General features: G+C 43.7%; 1 protein-coding gene across 2 annotated transcripts in view; it reads right to left on the reverse strand.

Moving 5' to 3' along the window:
* Window positions 1-2,363: 2,363 nt before the first annotated feature.
* LOC126199207 (probable cytochrome P450 6a14) overlaps window positions 2,364-22,074 on the reverse strand; it is a 124,111-nt gene continuing 104,400 nt past the window's right edge. For both annotated transcript variants that reach the window (XM_049935986.1, XM_049935985.1), the window contains exons 5-6: window positions 13,619-13,882; window positions 2,364-2,814 (exon numbers count right to left, since the gene is read on the reverse strand). In XM_049935986.1, coding sequence (XP_049791943.1) covers window positions 2,627-2,814; window positions 13,619-13,882 — 452 coding nt within the window. In that variant the 3' untranslated portion in view covers window positions 2,364-2,626. The remainder of the gene's footprint in view (window positions 2,815-13,618; window positions 13,883-22,074) is intronic.

Consider the following 22,074-nt stretch of genomic DNA (forward strand, 5'->3'; position numbering starts at 1 on the left):
GCGCTCCTAGCTACACTGGGAACGACTCCGCCGGTGAATAGCTGCCAAGGGGAAAATATTGTTGTTAGAAAAAAATAAAAATTTCTGTAGACAAAATATCAGTCTCACTACTTTTCTCACATACCTTGCATAGCATCAGCGTTGCTAATACCATTGGAAATCTTTGGTTGTTAACTAAGTAGACAGTGAGGTAGAGTAAACGACACAGTGGAGAAATGTCTCTGTATGTCTGTCTTTTTAGAGATGGTTGTAGGACTCGACTGTTCGATAGCGGATGTCAAATTAAACACCTTTCAGCCGTCAATTATCAACCTTATTGTATTTGGAAACACGTTTCAGCGTTTTACTTCGCTATCTTCAGGCCCATGACCGACGTGCAGGAAGAATCTACCTCGGTTGTGATCAAAGGAGAGGCCAACAATACTGGTATTAGCAGATATCTACTTGCTACAGTGAACAAGCGATGTCGGCATGTGATGCTTGAAGTGTTCACTGTGGCAAGTAGATATATACTAATACCAGTACTGCTGGCCTCTGATTTCGTGACAACAGAGGTAGATTCTTCCTGCGCGTCGGTGACGGACTTGAAGATGGCGTAGTAAAACGCTGAAACTGGTTGCCAAACAAAATAAGGTTGAAAAATTGACGGCTCAAAAGTGTTTAAGTTGACAACCCCAATTGGAGAAATAATATGCCCACGTGCACATGCCACAGTTTCAGGAGTGCCAGGTGCAACAAAAGACGTGGCGCACGCTGGTAATGTATTGTAAGTAGGCTGTTTAGGTTTTTATGTTGGTAACGTCGCCTAGCGCTTTGTATGAAAATCACTGGCTGTGCTGTGTGCAGTCTGTGGCTGGTTGGCATTGTTGGAATATTCGCCATTGTAGTGTTGGGCAGTTGGCTGTTAACAGCGCGTAGCGTTGCGCAGTTGGAGGTGAGCCGCCAGCAGTGGTGGATGTGGGGAGTGAGATGGCGGAGTTTTGAGAGCGGATGATCTGGACGTGTGTCCATCAGAGAGAATAAATTTGTAAGACTGGATGTCATGAACTGATATATATTATGACTTTTGGACACTATTAAGGTAAGTACATTGTTTGTTCTCTATCAAAATCTTTCATTTTCTTAGTATGCCTATCAGTAGTTAGTGCCTTCAGTAGTTTTATTTATCTTTTATTTATTTGGCAGTATTGGCGCTCGCTGTATTGCAGTAGTTTGAGTAACGAAGATTTTTGTGAGGTAAGTGATTCATAGGTTATTGTTAGTCAGGGCCATTCTTTTGTAGGGATTATTGAAAGTCAGATTGCGTTGCGCTAAAAATATTGGTTTGTCAGTTTCGTGTTGATCAGAATAAGTAAAGAGAGAAATGTCTGACTAACGTTCAGTTTTGCTCAGCTGTTTGAAAATCAAATAATGTAAGAGGTTTACCAGCACAGTAATTCAATAATTTTTCGAAGGGGACGTTTCATATAGTATGCCCACATGGACACGCCATAGTTTCAGGAGTGCCAGGTGCAACAAAAGACGTGGCGCACACTGGTAATGTATATGTCATGCCCACGTGGACACGCCATAGTTTCAGGAGTGCCAGGTGCAACAAAAGACGTGGCGCACACTGGTAATGTATATGTCATGCCCACGTGGACACGCCATAGTTTCAGGAGTGCCAGGTGCAACAAAAGATGTGGCGCACACTGGTAATGTATATGTCATGCCCACGTGGACACGCCATAGTTTCAGGAGTGCCAGGTGCAACAAAAGACGTGGCGCACACTGGTAATGTATATGTCATGCCCACGTGGACACGCCATAGTTTCAGGAGTGCCAGGTGCAACAAAAGACGTGGCGCACACTGGTAATGTATATGTCATGCCCACGTGGACACGCCATAGTTTCAGGAGTGCCAGGTGCAACAAAAGACGTGGCGCACACTGGTAATGTATATGTCATGCCCACGTGGACACGCCATAGTTTCAGGAGTGCCAGGTGCAACAAAAGACGTGGCGCACACTGGTAATGTATATGTCATGCCCACGTGGACACGCCATAGTTTCAGGAGTGCCAGGTGCAACAAAAGACGTGGCGCACACTGGTAATGTATATGTCATGCCCACGTGGACACGCCATAGTTTCAGGAGTGCCAGGTGCAACAAAAGACGTGGCGCACACTGGTAATGTATATGTCATGCCCACGTGGACACGCCATAGTTTCAGGAGTGCCAGGTGCAACAAAAGACGTGGCGCACACTGGTAATGTATATGTCATGCCCACGTGGACACGCCATAGTTTCAGGAGTGCCAGGTGCAACAAAAGACGTGGCGCACACTGGTAATGTATATGTCATGCCCACGTGGACACGCCATAGTTTCAGGAGTGCCAGGTGCAACAAAAGACGTGGCGCACACTGGTAATGCATATGTCAGCAGCCAAGTCAGCAGTTTTGGCCTCGCAGTTCAGCGCAGGTGTGCTCCGTGCGCCGTGAAACGTGGTGTACACAGGTACTGCAGGTGTCAGTGGGTGAGTCAGCACCTGGGATCCCACGGGTCAGTTCCAGGTGTGCTGCGTGCGTGTGCCGGAGAGGAGTGGTGCACGGAGATGCTGGAGACACGTCAGCAGGCGAGTCAGCACTCACTCGTCGCAGGTGAACCAGGAGCGGCGCGACACGCGGACGCGCAGAGGTTCGGCTGGAACCAGCAGCCGCGCCAGCGGGTGAGCTCTCGCCGGGCGCTCCGGGGTCCGAGAACACCGGCTCAGTTCGAACTGGGCGAGCAGCGACGCAAGCCCGAACTTCATCGTCGTCTTCGAGAAGATTTCAGCTGAGAAGAAGATGCGACGTGAAAACACTTAGGACCTCTAGCGAGCTACAGTACTTAACACTGAGGTGACAGAAGAAGTCGTGGGACAGCAATGCACACAAAAGTGGTTCAAATGGCTCTGAGTACTATGACACTTAACATCTGAGGTCATCAGTCCCATAGAACTTAGAACTACTTAAACCTAACTAACCTAAGGACATCACACACATCCATGCCCGAGGAAGGATTCGAACGTGCGACCGTATCAGTCGCGCGGTTCCAGACTGAAGGGTCTACAATGGCTCGGCCATAGGTGCCGGCGATGCGCACATATTTACATGGTAGTACTATTGCTTACACTAGTTGTAGAAGGGCAGTGCATTGGCGAAGCTATTGTTACTACTCAGGTGACTCCTGTGAAAGGATTTCCGACGCGATTATCTCCACACGACGGGAATTAACAGACTCTGAACTCGCAGTTGTAGTTGGAGCTACAAGCATGGGACATTCCATTTCGGAAGTCGTTAGGCAATTCAATATTCCGGGATCTACAGTGTCAAGAATGTGCCGAGAAGCCCAAATTTCAGGAATTATCCCTCACCACGGACAACGGGTCGAGAACAGCGACGTACAGAAACACTGTCAGAAATAACTGTAGAAATTAATGTGGGACGCACGACGAACGTATCCGTTGGGACAGTGCGGCGAAATTTGGCTTTAATGGGCTGTGGCAGCAGACAGACGTGAGTGCCTTTGCTAAGAGGGCAACATCGCCTCCAGAGCCCATCCTGGGCTTGTGGCCATATATGCTGGACGCTAAACGACTGGAAAACCGTGTCCTCGTCAGGTGAGTCACCATATCAGTTGGTAAGAGGTGATAGTAGGGTTCGAGTGTGGTGCATACCCCAAAAAGCGATAAACCCAAGTAGTCTACAACGCACTGTGCAAGCTAGTGGTAGTTCCATAATGGTGTGGGGTTTTCTATATGTAATAGACGGGTTCTCTGGTCCATCTTAACCGGTCAGACCATTTGGAGCCATTCAAGGAGCTCATGTTCCCCAGAAATGGTGGAAATTTTTTGGATAACAGTGCATCACATCACAGGACCACAACTGTTGGCAGGTGGTTTGAACAAGACTGTGGACAATTAAGCGAGTAGTTGCTCCCAGACTGCCAGACACGAATCTCATCAGACAAAACGGGATATAATCGAGAGGTCAGTTCGTGTACAAAATCTTGCACCGGAAGCACTTTCGCAATTACGGACGGCTACAGAGGCAACATGGCTCAGTATTTCTGCAGGGCACTAACAACGACTTCTTGAGTCCATGCCACGTCGAGTTGCTGGAAACGAAGTCTGACACAATATAAGGGGTATCCCATGATTTTTGTCACCTCAGTGTAAACCTTCTGTATACTACAGTTGCGATGTTTCGCTAAAAACTATAAACAGAATATTGGGTCACCCCCTTAGAAATACCTGGGTTTTCAAAAAACGAATGTCACAGTAATTTTATACCTTCGCTTTTAAAAAGCGCCTTTCGCTGGACAGCTAGCAGGGTTGGACTGCTTTCACGTGGAATGAAATAATTCTTGAAAACGAGTTAGTAAATTATATCTACCAGTCACCATTCTCTAAAGTGAATTTTCAGTTTAATAAACGAGAAAGATGAAAAACTTGAAGCTTTTCTCTGAGGGTCCTCTGCAACACAGAAAAGCTGTAAGAATGGTAGACAATCCACAGACAAATTCATTAAGGAACACAGAGAGTTCAGTACAGAGACACACTGACCATTCATAAACACTCTAAGACAAAAAGCAATGATACACCAAGAAGGAGTTGTGCAAATTGGTTTCTAACTGATATTCATACATATATAGATGGAAAATGCAAAAATTTTAACTTCATCGGCCAATGGATGAAAGTGTGATGCTGCAGCGGAATTTTATCTCACTGCTGGCAAGGATAGTAAACATGGAACATATCGATATTATGGCATAAAGTGCTTACGAATTTCACTCCGTGTACTCAGCCTGACAGTAGCTATTCTTCGAAGCAGGAGCGTGAACAATGTATGCAATTGTCAGCACCTGAGACAGTAGTTGGGCTTAAAGAAGCCTGTTGGAGGAATCGGCGACTCGCTCGACATTTGAATAGGAGCGATGCTGCTCTTTGATAATGTTGGCAGGAATGTGTGATCCATGGCCGAATACAGCATCAATAAGGCAGCGGTCGACGTAGAGAGACGAAAGAACGTGATGGCAGAGCAAACGTCAGAGAGGCACTCAGAGACCAGAATTCATCACTATTCTCGATCCGACGTGCAACTGGAGCTTCAGTGACCACAACGACGACTAATGGGCGGCTCACAGAAAAAGGGGCTGAGATCATGGCATCCCTTGTGCCGGCTACCGCTGGCCTTTGGTATACCAGCATCCATGCCTGCAGTGATGCCGGGCACATTCCGCCTGGAATCTCATTAACTAGAGTAGATTTGCCTTCAGTGATGAGTTCCGCTTCGAACTGAGCCCCGATGACAGCCGAAGACGTGTCTGGAGACGCCTCAGACAGCGGTAGGGTACCAACTTGACCGTCACCCGTCATGCTGCCCAACAGGCAGGGGTGATGGCGTTGGGTGCCATTTTATTTCATACCAGGACCCCTTTGGTCATCATCCGCGGCACGCTTACAGCACGGCGGTACGTCGACGATATTCTACGTCCCGTTTTGTCGTCCTTCATGACAGGCCATCCTGGGCTTCCATTTCAGCAAGGTACTGCCCTCCTACACACAGCCAAAGTTTCTACTGCTTGTGTTCGCACTAGCCAAACCCTACATTGGCCAGCAAGGTCGTCCGAGCTCTCCCAAATTGAATACGTTTGGAGCCAGGGGCCTCCCACCACTTCGGGGTTTTGACGATCTAACACTCAAATTGAATACAATTTGGCACAATGCTCCTCAGGAGGGCTGCCAACTGCCAAAAGCGAATAACTGCTTGGATAAGGGCCAGAGATGGACCAACGCGTTACTGACTAGCTCAATTTGTGAAGCTCTTTGTCTCGAATAAATCACTTGTGTCAATGTACTACATAGTAGCAGAAAATGTGTAACATCTAGCAGTTATCAGAAATTGGCTTTGCAGATAACGGAAGATCTAAGAACAGGACAAGTTTGAGAGTAAAATCAAGAGGCAGTTTGTCTCCAATTCTTTATATATATATATATATGGGTGGTCCATTGATAGTCACCAGGCCAAATATCTCACGAAATTAGCATCAAACTAAAAAACTACAAACAACGAAACTCGTCTAGCTTGAAGGGGGAAACCAGATGGCGCTATGGTTGGCCCGCTAGATGGCGCTGCCATAGGTCAAATGGATATCAACTGCGTTTTGTAAGTAGGAAGCCCCATTTTTTATTACATATTCGTGTAGTACGTAAAGAAATATGAATGTTTTAGTTGGTCCACTTTTTTCGCTTTGTGATAGATGGTAAACATATAAACAGTTTCAAGGAAGTTAACACGTTAATGGGACAGAGACGACAGAAAGCGCAGTTCACGGGACAGAGAACATTCAAAACTCTATTGAAAATATCGGTCCGACTATGTTTATTGAAATAACCAAAACATAAAAATTGTAGGAGTTAAGGTCCGCCGAATAACTGGCGGACCTTACATCCTACAATTTTAACTACAAACAGGGTAAACACAAGGAGCTGCCAATCCAAATAATGAAATCGAAATATAAATAGCACGTTATTTAAACACTTATCTACCGTAGACAAAAAATGCAGGAAATTGGTATCGTCCGAGTTGGGAGAGTCACTGGAAATTGAATGCAGCGAGAAGGATACTACCGAAGCGCATAATTAAGTGTAGTACGAGGTGCATTCAAGTTCTAAGGCCTCGGATTTTTTTTCTGCAGACTGGAAAGAGATAGAAACATGCGCATTGTTTTAAAATGAGGCCGCGTTCATTGTCAATACGTCCCAGAGATGGCAGCACCGTATGGCAGATGGAATTTTACCGCCAGCGGCGAGAATGAGAACTGTTTTAAATACTTAAAATGGCGACGTTTTCCTTATTTGAACAGCGAGCAATCATTCGTTTTCTGAATTTGCGTGGTGTGAAACCAATTGAAATTCATCGACAGTTGAAGGAGACACGCGGTGATGGAGTTATGGATGTGTCGAAAGTGCGTTCGTGGGTACGACAGTTTAATGAAGGCAGAACATCGTGTGACAACAAATCGAAACAGCCTCGGGCTCGCACAAGCCGGTCTGACGACATGATCGAGAAAGTGGAGAGAATTGTTTTGGGACATCGCCGAATGACTGTTGAACAGATCACCTCCAGAGTTGGCATTTCTGTGGGTTCTGTGCACACAATCCTGCATGACGACCTGAAAATGCGAAAAGTGTCATCCAGGTGGGTGCCACGAATGCTGACGGACGACCACATGGCTGCCCGTGTGGCATGTTGCCAAGCAATGTTGACGCGCAACTTTCTTTTCGTTGGTTGTGACAATGGATGAGAAGTGGATGCCATTTTTCAATCCAGAAACAAAGCGCCAGTCAGCTCAATGGAAGAACACAGATTCACCGCCACCAAAAAAATTTCGGGTAATCGCCAGTGCTGAAAAAATGATGGTGTCCATGTTCTGGGACAGCGAAGCGTAATCCTTACCCATTGCGTTCCAAAGGGCACAACGGTAACAGGTGCATCCTACGAAAATGTTTTGAAGAACAAATTCCTTCCTGCACTGCAACAAAAACGTCCGGGAAGGGCTGCGCATGTGCTGTTTCACCAAGACAACGCACCCGCACATCGAGCTAACGTTACGCAACAGTTTCTTCGTGATAACAACTTTGAAGTGATTCCTCATGCTCCCTACTCACCTGGCCTGGCTCCTAGTGACTTTTGGCTTTTTTCAACAATGAAAGACACTCTCCGTGGCCGCACATTCACCAGCCGTGCTGCTATTGCCTCAGCGATTTTCCAATGGTCAAAACAGACTCCTAAAGAAGCCTTCGCCACTGCCATGAAATCATGGCGTCAGCGTTGTGAAAAATGTGTACGTCTGCAGGGCGATTACGTCGAGAAGTAACGCCAGTTTCATCCATTTCGGGTGAGTAGTTAATTAGAAAAAAAATCGGAGGCCTTAGAACTTGAATGCACCTCGTACAGGTCCAAAAGTGACCGTTTCGTTTGCTATTCGCACTGAGAAGTATCAGAAATGAGAATGTCCAGGAACCTAACATCAGTACTTGGGGATCACGGAGGAGATGAAAATAAGGGCTTCTGCTATTTAGACGGCAAAACAACCCATGGCGGACTGAGCAAGGAGGGCACAAAAACCACAAACAAATAATGCAACCCTGACCAAGAGAAGTCTATTACTGTAAAATATAGGGCATACATTGAGGAAGAAACTTTTGGGAATGTACGTTTGGAGGCGTACATTTTATTTCAGTGAAACATGGACTGTGGGGAAACCGGAACAGAAGAGAAACAAAGCATTTTAGAAGTCGTGCTACATATGACTTTTGAATGTTAGGTAGACTAATGAGGTAAGGAATGAGCAGGTGCTCCGTAGAATCGGCGAAGAAAGGCGTATATGGAAAACACTGACAAGAAGAAGGTACATGGTGGGCTTCCGTTAAGGCATCAGTGAATGACCTCCACCGTACTAGAAGGTGCTGTAGAAGGTAAGAACTGTAGCAGAAGATAGAGATAGGAATATAACCAGAAAATATTGAGGATGTAGGTTGCAAGTGCTACTTTGAGACGAAAAGTTTGGCACAGGACAGGAATTCGTGGCGGGCCACACCAAACCAGTCAGAAAACTGATGACTCAATAAATAAATCAGAATAAAAAAAGAGTAGGACTGTGGTCGTACTTGATTCGTACCGTATTATACCGAACTTTCGTGTTAGCATTAGTAAATTATTTGCTTTATCTGTTCCTGTTTAGTGATTGTTTGTGTGCCGCTCGTATTCAAAAAGCGCGTGGCGAGTGGAATATTTAAATTTGTATTTTAAGGCGAGCTAAACTATCTTTTTTCGGTAGAGCCGACGTCTTATAGAGACAGAGTTTGTAGAAATGCGGAAGCCACTTTGATTGTGAACTGTTCTACGTACAGGGGAAAGGGTACAATGTTACCGAAATGTTATAATTTTGTGCGCGTGATCATCATCATTATTGCCGGCCGGGGTGACCGAGCGGTTCTAGGCGCTACAGTCTGGAACCGCGCGACCGCTACGGTCATAGGTTCGAATCCTGCTTCGGGCGTGGATGTGTGTGATGTCCTTAGGTTAGTTAGGTTTAAGTAGTTCTAAGTTCTAAGGGGCTGATGACCTCAGTAGTTAAGTCCCATAGCGCTCAGAGCCATTTGAACCATCATCATCATTTAACAGTTCCAGTTTCCCGGGTACTGGTAATGAACCTCTTCCACTGTTGAAATTCAAATTTCAACGATGTAAGAAAAACGACTGCAGGATCGTAATCTACGGACTTCCTTCACACGTTTCCGTATTGTGACGTCATTAGTGTCTACCACCTTACGACAGGCTAAATGGTGTACATCAACGTTTCGTTTCGACAGCGTGCTAACATTGATTTCGAAATTCACCTCACATTTCAACGTGCGTATGCTCTGCGTGGGAGCTAGCAGTCTTCAAAGATGGGAAAACGAGAATTCAAGATGAGCCTCACAGCTGTCGCCTGCTATTTGCCTCCATGGAATGCAACAAGGAGAAAGCTTGCGTTGAGCTCGATAGAGAAGACAGGTGTGTTACAGCGAGTGAAACCGCTGCTAGGTTTGCAGTAGGACACAGTGCAGTGCAAGAAATGACTCAAAGCTTGGGTCATAGAGAAGATTGTGCCCGTTGTGTCCCATGTTTGTTGACCGAAGGCCATAAACTTCAGAGAAGAACCGCCAGCCAAAACCTTCTTCACAGACTGCGAAATGAAGGTATTGATTTTTTTGACGAGTAATGTGGCAAAAATAAAGGAAACGAACCACTCCAGCGATATTATCAAAGAAATTTATTTCAAACAACTACTTTCAGGGCAATTCTTGTTCCCCTATCTTCAGGTCCACTGTAAACCAGAAGTGTAGTTTTACTCCTTCGCCTGTGTATCGTAGAATCCAAATAGCACTACTTGTCGTGGGTTGCACACATGAGCAGAGTATACTCCACAACGCGTTGTCGCCATTGTGCTGACCTGTTTTCGAGTGTTATGGAATCATGAGGTACAAAGGTGGTGCAGTGAAATTTTGTAGGATCAAAGATTTTAAACTAGTCTTTCTGCAGAGCATCTCCTTTTCGAGGGATGAAAAATGTTAGTGTTAGATTTAGGAATAAAACGAGAGGAAGTACTTCAGCGTAAATGCGATGTAAGATTAACTAAGATAAAATATGTGAATCATAAACTAGTGAACTATATACAATAAATCAATGCAAATATCTGTAGATTAAGATGATGTACTTGGTTTCTCTAGAAAAGATAAGTGTTACGAGATTTAAAAATTATTATTCACTACTTTCAGTATGACCCTAGTACCTTTGGAAAGTTGGAAATGTGGAAAAGTGAACTACAGACTGGTGCAGTGATTACCAACCTGGGGGTAATTACCCCCTGAGGGGTAAAATGGATTATTCTGAGGAGTAAAAACTGAACGATTCGATTCCGTTTCAGTCAAGGAAATAAGTTATTTTCAAAAGATCGTTACTATTATTATAATTTTGTAAGATTCTATTAATAATTATATCAGTTGTCAATAATATCTTTTCTTCTCATTTAATAACATTAATGCGGTGTTGGTTACAGGTTCCTGAAATGGTCCACCCACTACACACGATGTTGTGCTTTGTCACGGAAATCGCTGATGATAAAAGTGAGACGTATAGCTCAAAAATGCTAAATATCTCGAGAACATGTCTTCTCCGTGTTGCAGACAGTACCTGCAGTAGTTCACAAATTGCTTCATTTCTAGCTTCGAAACAGATAAATGAATTAATTGGCAACACGACACAGCAGCAAATTCATGAAGTCCACTGTAATGCCGTACACAGAATTATTATTGTTGTTGTTGTTGTTGTTGTGGTCTTCAGTCCAGAGACTGGTTTGATGCAGCTCTCCATGCTACTCTATCCTGTGCAAGATTGTTCATCTCCCAGTACCTACTGCAACCTACATCCTTCTGAATCTGTTTAGTGTATTCATGTCTTGGTCTGCCTCTACGATTTTGACCCTCCACGCTGCCCTCCAGTACTAAATTGGTGATCCCTTGATGCCTCAGAATGCGCTCTACCAACCGATCCCTTCTTCTAGTCATGTTGTGCCCCAAATTTCTCTTCTCTCCAATTCTATTCAATACCTCATCATTAGTTATGTGATCCACCCATCTAATCTTCAGCATTCTTCTGTAGCACCACAGAATTATTATAATTATTATTTCTTTCCTTTCTCAGACGTTATGTCTGGTTAAAAATGGAAAGTGACGCTGAGCTTGATCAAGCGTGACTTCCTTTTAACTGCACGGTATATGTTACATTGCATTTAGGAACTTTTGGGTGATTGAACATGTATCAATAATTACAGATTTCTGTAGTTGTATATATACGTTTGGCGATAGCTGTATTGCGTTGATGTACTGGTGGATATTGTGTGGTATGACTCCTGTAGTTGATAGTATAACTGGTATAATGTCAAATTTATCCTGATGCCACATGTCCTTGACTTCCTCAGCCAGTTGGATGTATTTTTCAATTTTTTCTCCTGTTTTCTAGTGTATATTTGTTGTATTGGGTATGGATATTTCGATTAGTTGTGTTAATTTCTTCTTTTTATTGGTGAGTAAGATGTCAGGTTTGTTACGTGGTGTTGTTTTATCTGTTATAATGGTTCTGTTCCAGTATAATTTGTATTCATCATTCTCCAGTACGTTTTGTGGTGCTTACTTGTATGTGGGAACGTTGTTTTATAAGTTTATGTTGTGTGGCAAGTTGTTGATGTATTATTTTTGCTACATTGTCATGTGTTCTGGTGTATTCTGTATTTGCTAGTATTGTACATCCGCTTGAGATGTGATCTACTGTTTCTATTTGTTGTTTGCCAAGTCTGCATTTATCTGTTTTGGTATTGGGATCTCTAATAATATGCTTGCTGAAATATCTGGTGTTTATCGTTTGATCCTGTATTGCAATCGTGAATCCTTCCGTCTCACTGTATATATTGCCTTTTCTTAGCCATGTGTTGGATGCGTCTTGATCAATGTGTGGCTGTGTTAGATGATACGGGTGCTTTCCATGTAGTGTTTCCTTTTTCCAATTTACTTTCTCTGTATCTGTTGATGTTATGTGATCTAAAGTGTTGTAGAAGTGGTCATGAAATTACAATGGTGTAGCCGATGTATTTATATGAGTGATTGATTTGTGTATTTTGCTAGTTTGTGCTAGTTCTATAAAGAATTTTCTTAAATTGTCTACCTGTCCATAATGTAGGTTTTTTATGTCGATAAATCCCCTTCCTCCTTCTTTTCTGCTCCACGTGAATCTTTCTGTTGCTCAATCTATGTGATGTATTCTATATTTGTGTCATTGTGATCGTGCAAGTGTATTGAGTGCTTCTAGTTCTGTGTTACTCCATTTCACTACTCCAAATGAATAGGTCAATATTGGTATAGCATAAGTATTTATAGCTTTGGTCTTGTTTCTTGCTGTCAATTCTGTTTTCAGTATTTTTGTTAGTCTTTGGCTATATTTTTCTTTTAGTTCTTCTTTAATATTTTTATTATCTATTCCTATTTTTTGCCTGTATCCTAGATATTTATAAGCATCTGTTTTTTCCATCGCTTCTGTGCAGTCCCTGTGGTTATCCAATAAGTAATCTTCTTGTTTAGTGTGTTTTCCCTTGACTATGCTATTTTTCTTACGTTTGTCTGTTCCGAAAGCCATATTTATATCATTGCTGAATACTTCTGTTATCTTTAGTAATTGGTTGGGTTGTTGATTTGTTGCTGCTGCTGTATTATTATTATTATTATTATTATTATTACTATTAGTAGTAGTAGTAGCAGTATTACTATTAATGACCGGGGCTGTGGTCAGACACAAAGCATTAACAGCCTGAAATCTTCCAATTTCTGCCCGTTCAGAAGTGCAGCAATGAAGTGATTTACAAACAGCAAGTACACTGTACACATTTTCACTTGGTTGACTTTAAATGCGGCTGCAGTGTGCAGGTCAAGTAAGTACCGCAATGGAGAGGAGTAATGGCGGGGAACCACGTTTCTAACAACTGTCTACCCTCATTGTGGATAGTTAGCTTTCTTATCTGAGAAGGAGTTGTGGATAGCACTTTCGACGCACCATGAATTCCTTCGTCATACACACACACACACACACATACACACACACTAAGTATCACTCATGTTCCACCATTTTAAAGAGAAATGTGTTCCAAGAAAAGTTTTTCATCCTCGAGTTTAGTCAGGTGTTAAAGTTGGTGACAATGTGTTGGGGAACGGGCGGGGTTGCGGCAAGAGACTGCAGGAGGTGGGGGAGGTTGGGGGTACTCGCTAATGTCTACTTGCACTCAGAGGTAATGGTCTAAGAAAGGTTGGGAGCATCTGGACTAGAGGTATCTTATTTACGACTGTTCCCGGGTTAACTGCCTAAGTAGTTTACAGGCCCTTGTTTCGTGGTGGCCAATAAGCTTCAGGATAGAGACCGAGAAATTAAAACGAGATGCAACCGCCCGCGGCGCCCCTACTTGTTGTGGGCACTCAGGGGGAAGCGCGGTCAGCCAGACTCACCCACGCAGCGACGCTGGCCCGCTCCGTAGGGCATGTAGACGCCCGGGTGTCGCCCCGCGCTGTTCTCCGGGCTCCAGCGCTCCGGAATGAACCGTAGAGGCTCCGGGAAGTGTCGTGGGTCCCTCTGGAGCGAGAAGAGCGGCGCAACGACGTGGGTGCCCGCCTCCACCACGACGCTGGAGCCTCCAGGGCCGCTGAGGCGGTGCGTCTGAGTGCACTCCTCCAGGTACGCGCCGGCCACCACCGGGTACAGCCGCAGCGTCTCTGCCGGAAACACCTGCTGTCAGCTCCCCTCTTCAGGATACGCGCTCGAACCCGCCTCCATGTCCTAAACCGCTAGAGCGTGCCTGTACATTATTTTCCGACCCACATGTAGCCAGTTCGAGTGCTGTTTGCTAATATATGAGTAGTAGGGGTAGCAAACGTCTTGGCACTCATGTACAGGGTGACAATTATTAAACCATATGAAAAAAAACGGCATAACGTCTGAACGGTTTGCGTGAGGACGTTCAATCTGGACGGTTGGCGGCGAGGCGTGATGTGAATTAGTATGCGAATGCGTGGTTTTGTTTAGCGACGAAGCCCAATTTAGCTTTGGATGAGGTGGCTCAAAACAGCCATTCAGGAGGTCATCGACATCAGCGATGTTTCGACACAGCGAAACTGGCTCATTTTGGGCACTGAGAATCCGCATTCCACGATCGAGATGTCTCTTAACCCTCAACGTCTGACTGTATGGTGTGAAACGTCCAGTCACAGAATAATCGTTGCGATATTCCTTGAAGGTACGATGACTACTGCATGGTACTTAAGGGTTTCGAAGATGATTTCATCCTCAGTATCCAAAGTGTCTCTAATTCCGACAAGATGTGGTTCATGCAAGACTGAGGCCGACCCCATCGAAGAAGGTGACTGTTTGATGTCCTGGAGGAGAAATTTGAGGACCGCGTTCTGGCTCCGATGGTACCGAGAGGCCAGTGATGTGGGCCTCGATTGGCAGCCATGTTATCCGGAGGTGAATACATGCGACTGCATTTTATGGACTTGTATTGAAGACAAGGTGTACAGTAATAACCTCAAAACCATTTCTGAGGTGAAAACAGCCACTCAGGAGGCTATCGACAGCAGCGGCTCATGCAGAATTTCGCTAGTCGTTTGCGCCACATCATCCCGAATGGTGGCATGCATATACAACGTGATATAACCTAAATCCGAATAGTGTGCCGTTTACTTGCAGTGACGTTTACATTTTGAATAAACCGTGTGTACGCCGTAGTTTGTAATTAATTTAGGTTTTTTCATATAATTCAATAATTGTCACCTCGTCAAAACGTAAGCTTCCGTCACCAAAAGTGCGAGGGGCGCTCAATAAATAATGTAACACATTTTTTTTTCTGAAAGCAGGTTCAATTTATTCACGTTTCCAATACAGCACATTATTCTCCAGTCTTTTACCTTCGAAATCCTATTTTTCAACATAATCTTCGTTCAATGTGGCGCCCTTACGGTCGCCTTACTGGGAGGGTGTGTATGCACGCATGGTGTTCCTTTTCTGTCTGCCCCCGGTAGCTGAGTGGTCAGCACAACAGCACGTCAATCCTAAGAGCCCGAGTTCGATTCCCGGCTGGGTCGAGGATTTTCTTCTCTCAGGGACTGGGTGTTGTGTTGTCCTCATCATCATCATCATTTCATCCCCATCGACTCGCAATTCACCGAAGTGGCGTCAAATCGGAAGACTTGCACCCGGCGAACGGTCTACCCGACAGGGGGGCCGTAGTCACACGGCATAATCACCACTTTTCTGGTCGACGTCGGAGCCAATGGGTTACTTCTTCAATAAACTCCCAATCATCGACGTACTGCTTTCTCCAGAGTGCGTCCTTCATTGGGCCAAACAGATACAAGTCGGAAGGTGAGAGTTCTGGGCTGTAGGGTGGATGAGGAAGAACACTCCAAAGACGTTTTGAGAGATAGTCTCGGTCGCGCAGACTCGTGTGAGGCCTTGCTTTGTTATGGGGATGAAGAAGTCGTTCGCATTTTTGCAGCGGCAAACACGCTGAAGTCGTTTCTTCAATTTAATAAGTGTCTAACGATACCCTTCCGAGCTGATCGTCGCAGCCTGAAGGTAGACATCAAACAGAATATCTCCCTCAGAGTACCACAAGGCCGTCGCCGTGACTCTACCGGCCGAGGCTGCGGCTCTGAACATTTTCTTCGGAGGACAGGTGATGTGGAGCTACTCCGTGGATTGGCGAAGTGGTGACCGCATGTTTCATCGTCTGTGACACTGTTAGGCCAAACATTGCGACCATCAGTCTCGTAACGCCAAAGCAATTACCCGTAGATGGTCCTCCGTTGTTCTTTATCTTCTTTTATTAAGTGGCGAGCAACCCAGCCGACTTAATTCTTCGATTACCCCAACTGGTAGACGACTTTGTCGACACTACCAACAGGGACGTCCATTTGTGATCCTACGGTCACACCGAATGAGAGTGTCCGCACGTTCGAGAAGTGCAGGAGTCACTGTTGTTTGCGGCAGGCTCGAGATCGGACAGATTCGCGCCACCTTGTTGCGATGATGACAGACGCCTCGCCCAACGACTCACTGTGCTTTTATTCACTGCCAGGTCCTCCTAAGACATTCCACGAGCGTCTATGAATATCTGCGATGCCCTGGTTTTCCGCCAAAAGAAACTCAATGACAGGTCTTCAACCGACTTAAATTAAAATTTGAAGATTGATTTGTTTAAAAACTAAATTTTGAAAGTTTGTTCTATCTGAAATTCTTGTTATCCAGGCCTTAAGCCCTGAGTTGTTCAGTGTCCAGTGTGTGGCCTTCCGCCGCGCTTTTACGTGAAACATTTTTAAGATAATGCCTTCAACAGTCTTAAATTAAAATTTGAAGATTCATTTGTTTAAAATGATTTTTTTTTTTAAATTTGCTGTATCTGAAATTCTTGTTATCCAGGCCCTGAGCCATGAGTTGTTCAATGTGTTGTGTGAAGTATTTTTTAAGTAAGGCCTTCAGCTGGTTGTATTCTTTGAAGCAATTTTCTTATAACTTGTGTTCATCCCTTCAGCCGTTCTTGTTTTTGATGTGGTTTTGGGCCTTCAGCCCAGGATATATCTCAAGTTTTCTTAAGTAGGCCTTCAGCCATATTGTTTTATTTTGATCCTTTTAAGGCAATGTGTAATTAAATGGTTCTTAGGAAAATAAAAGTTTGTGTGTTTTGTGCAGCTGACAGTAACTGGTTACGGACGCCTCCACAACCATAGCCTGATCCGCTCTATCCTGCGTAACCAGATTTCAAGGACGTTTGGTTAAATCTTAAACGACCCTTGAAACAGCACCCAAATTCTGTTATCCATCTTGTAAGTTTTAACGGTTCTGTTCTATGTTCTTTCTAATGAAATAGTGATTACCTTGTTAAAACCACTCTAGTTCTCAACAGTTAAAAAATGGTTCAAATGGCTCTGAGCACTATGGGACTTAACATCTGAGGTCATCAGTCCCTTAGAACTTAGAACTACTTAAAACCTAACTAACCTAAGGACGTCACACACATCCACGCCCGAGGCAGGATTCGAACCTGCGACCGTAGCGGTCACGCCATTCCAGACTGAAGCGCCTAGAACCGCTCGGCCACCTCGACTGGCTCTTAACAGTTATCTGGTGCTCAATTTGCATTAGTAATAATAACAATTTTGTGACCCAATAAATTTAAAAATGTTTTAAACGAACAATGTTCAATTCCCCGCTCCCCCTCCATGGTCCACCCATTCGTAATATGTGAAGCCGAGCACACCCATTGGTACCGTAGTGCCTCACTACATACGCTGCCTCTTCTGATAAAGTCACTATGCCGCTATCGCTGGTTCATCCGATACCCTCTCTCACTGCAGCCCATTTTACACACAATTCTCAAGCGGCGGCTCTGATGTAGTGCTATCCAGTTCCGTGTATTGGCCGGGTTTTGCACTGGCGTTTGGTTTCTGTAACACTCCATTTCATTTCTGGCATACGTGTCAAGTTTGGCCCCTCTAAAATTGGTTCAAATGGATAACTATCAGCGTCTCTTTGCCGTCCGCGTCCAAAATTCGACCGTTTGTGACTATTCAGACCGAACATTCGTCAAATAACAATACAATCTATTTGTTTCTCTTTGGTCCATCTCAACTGGCACCTCAAAGAGCTTTCTACTAGCAGTCTACTGAGCCTGTTCAAAGACATTCTTTTAGAGATCGAATGCTCGATACTGTGTATATCTTTGCAGAATATCTGCGATTTCAAATATGGGAAAGAGTCAGTACTTAAAATTCTCACTTTGACAAACCACTTACATGTTTTACAAATATATTACAAGATCAATATAAGACTAATTTTTTTTTTAATATTTCTGCCCTTCCATTATTGGCAAATGGTTCAAATGGCTCTGAGCACTATGGGACTTAACATCTGAGGTCATCAGTCCCCTAGAACTTAGAACTACTTAAAACCTAACTAACCTAAGGACGTCACACACATCCATGCCCGAGGCAGGATTCGAACCTGCGACCGTAGCGGTCGCGCGGTTCCTGACTTAAGCGCCTAGAACCGCTCGGCCACACAGGCCGGCCCTTCCATTATTATTGGACCTATAATTATCGTTGTCTTCTAGTAGTAAACTGCGCGAGAAACGTAAAACCACCTAATTATCTGAGATTCTGTGTAGGAATATTCTGCATAGGAGCAGTGAATCAATGCAAAAGCAGATACACACATATCCAGTGATCCGTGGCTCTGCAGACTACACGCTGATTCCATAAGCCGCCTCCATTCTTTCTGTTTAAGCTGCCTTCAGTCCTCAGACCTTCCAGGTAATTCACCTGGTCGTCCATCTGGTGCTGTCTTGGTCTTCCTGATGTCTGGTTCCCTACAAGTGCCTTGTTCACCTGTCTTTCTTCTGGAGTACGATCTACATGTCCTGCCCAACGGATTCTTATGCCCTTCGTCTACTGTAGGACTGTTGGTTGTTGCACCAAGAGGGTGATTTCCTCTTTGTTGATCCTCCTTCATTCTCCTTTGTCTAAGATCGATTATATTTATTTATTTATTTATTGTTCGGTGGGACCAAATTAAGGAGAAGTCTCCATGGTCATGGAACGAGTCAATACATGAAATTATAACAGTATAGTAGAAACAGATAAAATGAAATACAAAAAACGTATTCAGGCGACAATTCGTAAGTTTAAATAAACAAAATTAACAATGTAACACTGGAATTTGCTTAATTTTTCAGCTCTTCCAGGAGCTCCTCGACAGAATAGAAGGAGTGATCCATGAGGAAACTCTTCAGTTTAGACTTAAAAGCGTTTGGGCTACTGCTAAGATTTTTGAGTTCTTGTGGTAGCTTATTGAAAATGGATGCAACAGAATAGTGCACTCCTTTCTGCACAAGAGTCAACGAATTGCATTCCACATGCAGATTTGATTTCTGCCTAGTATTAACTGAGTGAAAGCTGCTAACTCCTGGGAATAAGCTAATATTGCTAACAACAAACGACATTAAAGAAAATATATACTGTGAGGGCAATGTCAGAATTCCAAGACTATTGAATAGTGGTCGACAAGAGGTTCTCGAACTTACACCACATATAGCTCGAATAGCCCCTTTTTGAGGCAAAAATACCCTTTTTGAATCAGAAGAATTACCCCAAAAAATAATACCATATGATATAAGCGTATGAAAATATGCCAAGTAGACTACATTTCGTGTTGAAGGGTCACTTATTTCAGATACTGTTCTAATGGTAAATAAAGCAGCATTTAGTTTCTGAACAAGATCCTGGACATGGGCTTTCCACAACAGCTTACTATCTATCCGAACGCCTAGGAACTTGAACTGTTCCGTCTCGCTTATAATATGCCCATTCTGTCTGATCAAAATATCGGTTCTTGTTGAATTGTGAGTTAGAAACTGTAAAAACTGAGTCTTACTGTGATTTAGCATCAAATTATTTTCCACAAGCCACAAACGTATTTCATGAACTGCATTATTAAATAATGTTTCAATATTACACACACGATCCTTCACTACCAAGCTGGTGTCATCAGCAAACAGAAATATTTTTGAATCACCTGTAATACTAGAAGGAATATCATTTATATAAATAAGAAACAGCAGTGGCCCCAGCACTGACCCTTGGGGAACACCACACTTAACAGTGCCCCATTGGGACTGAACATCACTAACACCCTCAATATTGCGGAGAATTACCTTCTGCTTTCTGTTCTTAGAGTAAGAGGTGAACCAATTGCAAGCTACTCCCCTTACTCCATAATGGTCCAACTTCTGCAGTAATATTTTGTGGTCAACACAGTCAAAAGCCTTCGTTAAACCAAAGAAAACACCTAGCGTTCGCAACCTTTTATTTAATCCGTCCAAAACCTCACAGAGAAAAGAGAATATAGCATTTTCAGTTGTTAAACCATTTCTAAAACCAAACTGTACATTTGACAGGAAATTATGTGAATTTAAATGCTCCAGTAACCTTGTATATACAACCTTCTCGATAACTTTAGCAAACACAGATGGAATAGAAATAGGTCTATAATTGTCAACATTACCCATGTCTCCCTTTTTATAAAGTGGCTTCACTACCGAAAACTTTAATTGGTCAGGAAACCGACCACTCCTAAAGGAAATACTTAGGAATACTTTCCTTGTTCCTCTTCTTTAAAATATTATTAGTTTTTCCTTTTCTCGTTTAGTCACGTTCTGGGTTTATGAACTGTTCACGACCGCTGGGTATATGGGACTTAACATCTGAGGTCATCAGTCCTCTAGAACTTAGAACTACTTAAACGTAACTAACCTAGGGACATCACACACACCCATGCCCGAGGCAGGATTTGAATCTGCGCCCGTAGCGGTCGCGCGGTTCCAGACTGAAGCGCCTAGAACCTCTCGGCCACACAGGCCGGCTTTGCCTCTCTACCTACATTACTCCGTGAAGTAGCGCAATTTCAAACGTTAGCGGACTCTTGGATCACCCCGTATTAGGTAAGGAAACGATTCTAAAGGAACAAAGTATGTAATCTCCCCACGGAAAATTACCCTCTACCAAGCAATAATTAATAATTATCAATCAAATCATCCACATTTATTCACTTTTGGAAAGTATCTGATCGGATTTTCTAGTAATATATGCGCCGACAGCTCGTCGACGCCAGGTATTTTTCTAGTACGTTTATTCTTTATATTGACGGTAGAACATTTATATGGTTTTAACTAGGGCAATGTTTAAGATGAGTCAAGCAGAGCAGAGCAGCACGCAACAGCCTTCAGCTGTTAGCACTGATAATGATGATGTAGTAAGAAGTGTTGTAGAACCGATCGCTACAGATAGCGCAATAGAACGCCCGGTAGACACGGCTGGAGGTGTAACAGCAAGTACGCAACATGGATTAGATCCATTGGTAATTATCATGAGACAGATGCAGATGATAACCGAGAGCATGAATAATATGAAAACCGATATTAATGCGAAATTAGCCTCAGTTACCGAAGGGTAAAATGATTTGAATACAAAATTAGCCTCAGTTACTGAAGGGCAAAATGATTTGAATACAAAATTAGCCTCAGTTACGGAAGGGCAGGAAAATTTGAAAACTGAGATTAAGCAGCAGTTACAAGACAGTTTTTCCGAATTAGAGCAGCGGATAGAGGCGAAGACAAAGGAACTTAAAGAGCAGGCCGAAAAGACGGAACGAAAATTAACTGCACAAATAGAATTGGTGAAAGCTCAATTTGAGGAATCTACTCACCGCGTACGTGTAGAAATGAAGGAGTATGTGGCTATTAAGATAGATACCGTACGGGAACAGGTGGAAATGGTTCCGCTATTAGTACAAAAGCAAGATGCCATGTCATGTGCAATTGCGCAACTTCCTGAATTGGCACGTACGCAGACTAACCTAAAGGAAAGTGTTGAACATCTGACAGAGCATCAAGATGTTATAGACCACCAAATTAATGTATTAACGGGTAAATTATCCGAAATTACATTAGAAAACAAAAGGCTAATGTGTGAAAACGTTGAGCAAAATGTTAAGGCAGCATTCCAGAGTCTATCTGGCAAACAGGAAGAGAATTTGTTTGCGAAAGGACTTGAGGAAGTGCGACAGCAGTTAGGTGCTGATTTCAAGCATTGGAAACAAACGATAGAAGAGTCGATACGCGTTTCACAACAAGGCTCAGAACAAATGAATACAGGCCAGCAGCAGAAGTTGGCAGCGACTATAGAGCCAGTTACTGCACATTCGCACACGATACCGACTTGTGCAAGTAACTCAAACATGAAATTGCCTCGAGCCAGTTGTTCGCGTGAAGTCTTATCTAATGGAGATTACGAAAGCCTTTGCCATGCCGAAGAAAAAATGATAAAGCATCGGCAATTCCAGATTTTTAACACTG

This window comes from Schistocerca nitens, chromosome 8 (genome assembly GCF_023898315.1).
Source record: "Schistocerca nitens isolate TAMUIC-IGC-003100 chromosome 8, iqSchNite1.1, whole genome shotgun sequence".
In the NCBI taxonomy this organism is placed as follows: domain Eukaryota; kingdom Metazoa; phylum Arthropoda; class Insecta; order Orthoptera; family Acrididae; genus Schistocerca; species Schistocerca nitens.